General features: G+C 45.5%; 1 protein-coding gene across 2 annotated transcripts in view; it reads left to right on the top strand.

Annotated features, from left to right (window-relative positions):
* Window positions 1-6,452: 6,452 nt before the first annotated feature.
* Tnpo3 (transportin 3) overlaps window positions 6,453-7,097 on the top strand; it is a 70,015-nt gene continuing 69,370 nt past the window's right edge. The window contains exon 1 of one of the 2 annotated variants that reach the window (XM_027391363.2): window positions 6,453-6,948. In XM_027391363.2, the coding sequence (XP_027247164.1) occupies window positions 6,829-6,948 (120 nt within the window). In that variant the 5' untranslated portion in view covers window positions 6,453-6,828. The remainder of the gene's footprint in view (window positions 6,949-7,097) is intronic. The other variant, XM_027391364.2, reaches the window with a different exon arrangement.

Genomic DNA, 7,097 nt, shown 5'->3' on the forward strand with positions numbered 1-7,097 from the left:
AGGGGAGGGGAGGGGAAACTGGGAGAAGAGGGAGGAGAAACTGTAATCAGGATATAGTATGTGAGACGTAAAAAAGACCATGCCCCCATTTTCAATAACGGGGGGGAAGACATATAAATTGGTGCTATGCTCAGAGCTATTCCCCCACAGCAGTCACCTGGCACAGATGGATAAGACTTCCAGGTGCTAACAAGCATCTACTACTTATAAGCTTATTGGACTCTGTTAGATTTCGATTGATGGAGGCGATGTGGCAGTAAAGGGAAGACAGGCATCTCCAGAAGCAGAAGTGTTCTTTAATCAGGACAACGAAAGGGCTAAGTTCTCTCTGTGGAAGTAAGACTGTGCATAGGTGGCATGGGGGTGGAGCTTGGGATTTTTTTGTTAATTTTTTTATTTGAATTAGAAACAAGATTGTTTTACATGATATTCCCAGTTCCCTCTCCCTCCCGTCCTCCCCTCCCCCTCCCAACTAAAACCCTACCTATCACATATCCTTTCTGCTCCCCTTGGATGGTGAGGCCTTCCATAGGGGGTCATCAGAGTCTATCATATCCTTTGGGATAGGGCCGAGGCCCACCCCCATGTGTGTTGGCTCAGGGAGTATTCCTAGATGTGGAATGGGCTCCCAAAGTCCACACCTATGCTAGGGATAAGTACTGAACTACTATAGCAGGTCCCGTAGATTTCCAAGGTTTCCTCACTGAAACCCATGTTCCTGGGGTCTGGATGAGTCCCATGCTGGTATCCCAGCTATCAGTCTGAGGAGCAAGAGCTCCCCATTGTTCAGGTCAGTTGTTTCTGTAGGTTTCACCAGCCTGGTCTGGACCCCTTTGCTCTTCACTTGTCCTTCTCTGCATCTGGATTCCAGTTCAGTTCAGTGGTTAGGTGTGGGTGTCTGCTTCTACTTCCACCAGCTGCTGGATGAAGGCTATCAGGTGGCATATAAGTCAGTCATCAATCTCATTATCAGGGGAGGGCATTTAAGGTAGCCTCTCCTCTGTTGCTTAGATTGTTAGCTGGTATCATCTTTGTAGATCTCCAGACATTTCCCTAGTGCCTGATTTCTTTGTAAACCTAAAATGTCTCCCTCTGTTATGGTATCTCTATTCTTGTTATCTTCTATTCTTCCCCTGACTCAACCTTTCTGCTCCCTCATGTCCTCTGCATCCCTCCTCTTCTCCTTATTATTCTCCCTTCTTATTCTCCTGAGCTTGGGATTTTATTGGATGGAAAAAGGGGAACTTAGAGGATGGGCAAGTCCATCTGCAGGTTAGTTCCCTGGCAGTCTAGGAGTAGTTGCTAGTAGAGCAACTAGTGGTTGCTATGTAGAGCGCCCAATCAGTAGCTTCCCAGTGTTAGCAATCAAGTCAACTTTCCCATTCAGACTTCTCAGTCCACCTGGGGCTTTTAGGTAATTAACCCTTCAGACACACCAGACGAAGAGACAATGCCACTATGTCCATTGTCTCTTTGAAGACACATAAAAGAACAGATACCTCAGACTGTAGCAAGGTTCGTTGACCTGTCACTGTGACAGGAATACTGCCTATGGTCTCTGCCCTGGATATCACCAAGAAAACTCATTGTCCCCACCTCAGAATACTTCTGCCTACTTCTGATACTTGGCCACTTTAACACTTAAGCTTTATGACTATCCCTATAACAGCACCTCAGGGGACTGGAGTGCATACCTGACACACTCCTTTCTTCACTACCATAAAGGCAACTGTTTCTGTGGTCTATGTTTCAGAAAGCTGAGTTCTTGTTCTTCTCCCTGCATCCTGTAACCACAGCTACCACCGCACCCAAATCTATTCTCCTAAGTTTGTTTTACATCTCCATTTCTAATGCCTACATTAGGCCACTATTGTTCCTCACCAGGATTACAGCAACAGTTTATTTTTGTCCTTGCCGAAGACATTCTGTGTCGCAAGCCGGAATGATTTAAGAGAAATCTCTAAGGAGCTAAAAGACAGCCACTTAAAACAGTTTCTGCACACTTAACATATTTTAGGCAATCTCTTGAGGACACAAAGATGTGTGGGGTGTTGCTTTTGCTAAACATCAAGTCTCTTTTTCAGCTGGTGTGGACTTCTCTCAGTTTATAGACTCTGCAGTATACACTGTCCTCTTTTCCCTACAGACTTTAACTGTTGTTGCCTTTGCCTGGAATAACACTTTTTACTTTATTTTCTTATGCATCTGTCAGTCTGGTATTAGTTTAAAATATTTTTAAGGTGATCATCCCAGCCCCTTCAATCTAGAGTGTTTTCTTTCTTTCTTTCTTTCTTTCTTTCTTTCTTTCTTTCTCTTTCTTTCTTTCTTCCTTCCTTTCTTTTTTTTTTGTCCTTTTGAAGACAGGATCTCATAAATTCTAGATTGGCCTCAAACTAAGTATCCGAGAATGACCTTGAACTTCTGTTCTGCTTGTCCCTAACTCTAGAGTGCTGGGATTACACAAGTGTACCACCACACTTTTGTTTTCTGTGGTGTGGGCAATCAAACCCAGAAATTTGTTCATCCTAAAGTGTTCTCTACCAATTGAGTTACCTCTCTAGCGCATGTTTCAATAACTTACTTATTTTTACTTTATGAATGTTTTGCCTGTACCATGTTCATGTCTGGTGCTTGAGATCAGAAGAAGGTCTGGAATTAAGAGTTACAAGTGCCTGTGCACCAACCGGTGGGTGCTAGAAATAAACTTAGATCCTCTGAAAGAACAACACATACTCTTAACTGCCTAGCCATGTCTTCAGCTCTCAAAATTTTTAGTTTTCATGAAGTGCAGTGAACTTTTCCTTTTTTAAAAAGTTTATTTAACTTTGCCAGGCGGTGGTGGCACACGCCTTTAGTCCCAGCACTTGGGAGGCAGAGGCCAGCAGATCTTTGAGAATTTGAGACCAGCCTGGTTTACAAGAGCTAGTTCCAGGACAGGCTCCAAAGCTGTACAGAGAAACCCTGTCTCAAACAAAAAAAAAATTATTTAACTTTATTTTATGTACAATGGTGTGGAGGTGTCAAATCCCCTGGAACTGGAGCTGCAGATAGTTGTGAGCTGCCATGTGGATGCCTGGAATTGAAGCTGGATCCTCTGGAAGAGCAACCAGTTTCCTTAACCACTGAGCCATCTGTCCAGCCCTTGAACGTTTCCCTTTTTTTGGGGGGGTGGGTGGGTTCTGAGGCAGGGTTTCTCTGTGGTTTTGGAGGCTGTCCTGCCACTCGCTCTTGTAGACCAGGCTGCTCTTGAACCCACAGAGATCCACCTGCCTCTGCCTCCCAAGTGCTGGGATTAAAGGCGTGCACCACCACTGAGCTGAACTTTTCCTTTTTTTTTTTTTTTTTTTTTTTTTTTGGCTGGTTTTGGTAGCATAGCTAAGAAGCATTGCATAACCCAAGGTCATGAAGAAACAACCATTTTCATCCAAGAGTTTTAACTCTTAAATGAAAGACCCATGATCTTTTTAAAGCAGAGACAGAAGTCCACTGTCTTGTTGCTGTTAAAAGACATCACAACCAAGGCAACTCTTATGAAAGAAAGTTTTTTTTTTTTTTTTTTTTTTTTTTTTTTTGAGACAGTGCTTCTCTGTATTGTTTTGGAGCCTGTCCTGGAACTTGATCAGTAGACCAGGCTGGCCTCTGCCTCCTGAGTGCTGGGATTAAAGATGTGTACCACCAACACCCGGCAAAACAAAGCATTTTAATCGGGGGCTTGCTGAGAGCTTCAGAGGTCTTGTTCACTATCATCACGGTGGAGCATGGCAGTACTCTTTACAATGGAGCAGTAGCTGAGAGCTACATCTTGTTCCACAGTTAGAGAGAGAAGAAGAGAGAAACTTTGTGGGCTCCTGAAAACCTCAAAGCTCATCCCTAGTGACAGACACACTTCTTCTAACAAGGCCACACCTCCTAATCCTTCTAATCCTACGAAAGAGTTCCACTCTTTGGTGACTAAGCATTCACATATGGGAAGCCCATGGGAAGCCACCACAACCACAGTTCTTTTGTTTAAGGATAGTCATACAACTTTTTTACTATGTATTGAATTGCTTGTGTTTGTTTGTTTGTTTGCAATTTCAGGTAAAGTCAATGAAAGTAGAGACCAAGGTGGCCTTGCTAAATCTTTTCTTCACGAATGAATGAGTCAGGTAGTTGAAATACTAAGTTTCTTTTCTTTGCTAATAGTTATATCAATGCTTGTAAGTTTTTTCACATGGGCGGCAGTTAAAATTTCTTGACAATAACAATTCAGAAGTGCATTACCACAAAGGAATATAAAGTTCTACTATTTGAAAGACTTTGCAGCAAATCTGATCTGGAGTCAAATTCCAACTTTCATTTAAGAACCTTGTGACCTTTGGCAAACTAAATTACCTTCATTCTCTCCTTTAATTTCTTCCTTTTTCTGAGACAAAGTGTCAATATGTAACACAGACTTGCCTGAAACTGTGAAGAGTTGGGTGGCTTCAAACTTGCAGCAAGCCTCAAGTTTTTGCCTCCCAAATGCTGGGATTAATGTGTGAGCCATCATGAACAGCCTCAAATTTTTTCTTTCTTTCTTTCTTTCTTTCTTTCTTTCTTTCTTTCTTTCTTTCTTTCTTTCTTTCTTCTTCTTCTTCTTCTTCTTCTTCTTCTTCTTCTTCTTCTTCTCCTTCTCCTTCTCCTTCTCCTCCTCCTTCCTTCCTTCCTTCCTTCCTCCTTCTCCTCCTTCTTCTTCCAAGACATTGCTTCTCTGTATTGCTTTGGAGCCTGTCCTGGAACTCACTCTGGAGACCAGGCTGGCCTTGAACTCACAGAGATCTGCCTGCCTTTGCCTCCCAAGTGCTTGGATTAAAGGAGTGCACCACCAACGCCCGGCCAAATTCTCTTCTTTTAAAATGAGATTTTACATGTGGTGGTGGTTCATGCCTATAATCCCAGAAATCCAGAGACAAAGGCAGGTAGATCTCAGAGTTTGATGCTAATCTTGTCTACAGAGCTAGTTCCAGGACAGCCAGGACTACAGAGAGAAACTCTGCTTTAAAAAAGAACAAAGTCTTAGGGGCACATTTGCTGCTCTTGTAAAGGACCCAGATTCAGTTCCCTGCACCTATATGGTAGCTCACAATTGTCTGTAACTCCCCCAGTACCAGGCAGGCACCATGGTGCACATTCACACAAATGCAGGTACAACCCTCAAACACATAAAAATAAATTTTTGAAAGGTTTTCATAAAAAAGGATTTGTCTTAAAAGGTTGTTAATCTGTAACTATAATGCTTTACACACTGTCAACATCCATCAGATAGTAACAGTTATTTTTAATGCAACAGCAATGTTGGGAAACTTCTTTGTGTGTGAACTGAGAATTGCTAGAGTACTGATTTGCTTTTGCTTGCCTGTTTATTTTTTATTAATTTTAAAATTTACTTTAATTTCTCCCCTCGAGTCAGGGTTTCTGTGCTTTTCTGGAACTTGCTACGTAGACCAGGCTGGCCTCGAACTCAAGAGATTTATCTGCCTGCTTTTGCCTTCCAAGTGCTGGGATCAAGGTGTGCGCCACCACCGTCCATTTGTTTTGTTTAAAGACAGGGTTTCATGTAGTAGAGGCTGGCCTTGAACTCTTGATGGTTCTATCTTCCAAGAGTTGAGATTACAGGCCCCCTCCACACAATCCGACAGTGTATTGTTTTGATATGAGAAGAAAAGTATTTTACAAAAGCCACACCCAATATGCTAATGACAATGAGATAGATGGATAAGAACCTGAAACAGAACAGGAGATTCCTTTTTTTTTTTTTTTTTTTTTTTTTTGGTTTTCGAGGCAGGGTTTCTCTGTGGCTTTGGAGCCTATCCTGGAACTCTTGTAGACCAGGCTGGCCTCGAACTCACAGAGATCCGCCTGCTTCTGCCTCCCGAGTGCTGGGATTAAAGGCGTGCGCCACCAACGCCCGGCTAGGAGATTCCTTTTGAATGTTAAGATCTTAGTAGAAAAAAAGAGGCTCATGCTGGATTTATGCAGTGTGGCACATGCTCCAGGAGTGAAAATAGTAATTTGGTGAAGTGTAGCTAGTATGGTTCTAATGGGAATCAGAGGAGGAACCATGTCTTACGTGACCTGTGTGGCTCTGCAGTACACTACAGAAAGTTGGACCTTGGAGACAGCTGAACTGATGATGCTCCTTAAATGCCCACAGGAGGCAGAAAGGGCTCCCTGGGGAGGCGGCCAGAAGTGGGAAACGGGAGGAAAGACTTTGGACTCGTTGCCGGGGAGATAAGATTAGGTCAGGGACTTGACACAAGCGGTTCTTAAAGCTCAAGTGAGACGTTAAAGACCTAGGTAACTACCTTCTGTCCCATGCCTTCAGTGCTCCTGGTCCGGCAGGGCCACTTCCGGGAGGAGGCGGGAAACAAGAGGAGGCGTGCCGGGAAGGAGGCAGTTTGTAGTGCACCAGACGGAAGTGTGCGGAAAGTATACGGGCGGCTGCTTCCGGTCTGGTGGAGATGTGCTCAGGTTCGCAGCGTGGTTTGTGTCATGCGGAGATAGGCCTCTGAGAGCAAGGCGGGAGGCGAGGAACCAAGAACCGGCGTCCGGACTCCAGAGTCTGGATTCTCGCAGCAAGGCGGGACGGGAAGGAGCCAGGAACCTGAAACGACCCATCCGCTGTTTCCGAGGGGGCAACTTCCACGAGGAACCCCCCCCCTTCCCTGGTAACGGCCAGAAAGGAGGAGATGGCGCCAGTCCGGGAGCGGCTGTGGCCGAGACAGTGAGGAAGCGTGAGAGGCGGAGCAAGAGGGAAGCCTCGGGAGAAGGGTCGCAGTCGTCGCTGTCACCGCCGCCGCGGCCGCCATGGAGGGAGCCAAGCCGACCTTGCAGCTCGTGTACCAGGCGGTGCAGGCGCTCTACCACGACCCAGACCCCAGTGGAAAGGAGCGCGCCTCGTTTTGGCTTGGGGAGCTGCAACGTTCGGTGAGGGGCGGGAAGAGGCCGTTCTGCGCCGCGGGGCCGGGGCCGGGTGGGATCGAGGGTTGAGCCGAGAGCCTGAGCCGGGCGGTTGGCCTTGGGAGCTGCTGTGGTGGGGTGGGGCTGAGCAGCCTCCTCTCTGCCGCCTTTTCCCT

Source organism: Cricetulus griseus (genome assembly GCF_003668045.3).
Source record: "Cricetulus griseus strain 17A/GY chromosome 1 unlocalized genomic scaffold, alternate assembly CriGri-PICRH-1.0 chr1_0, whole genome shotgun sequence".
NCBI lineage: Eukaryota > Metazoa > Chordata > Mammalia > Rodentia > Cricetidae > Cricetulus > Cricetulus griseus.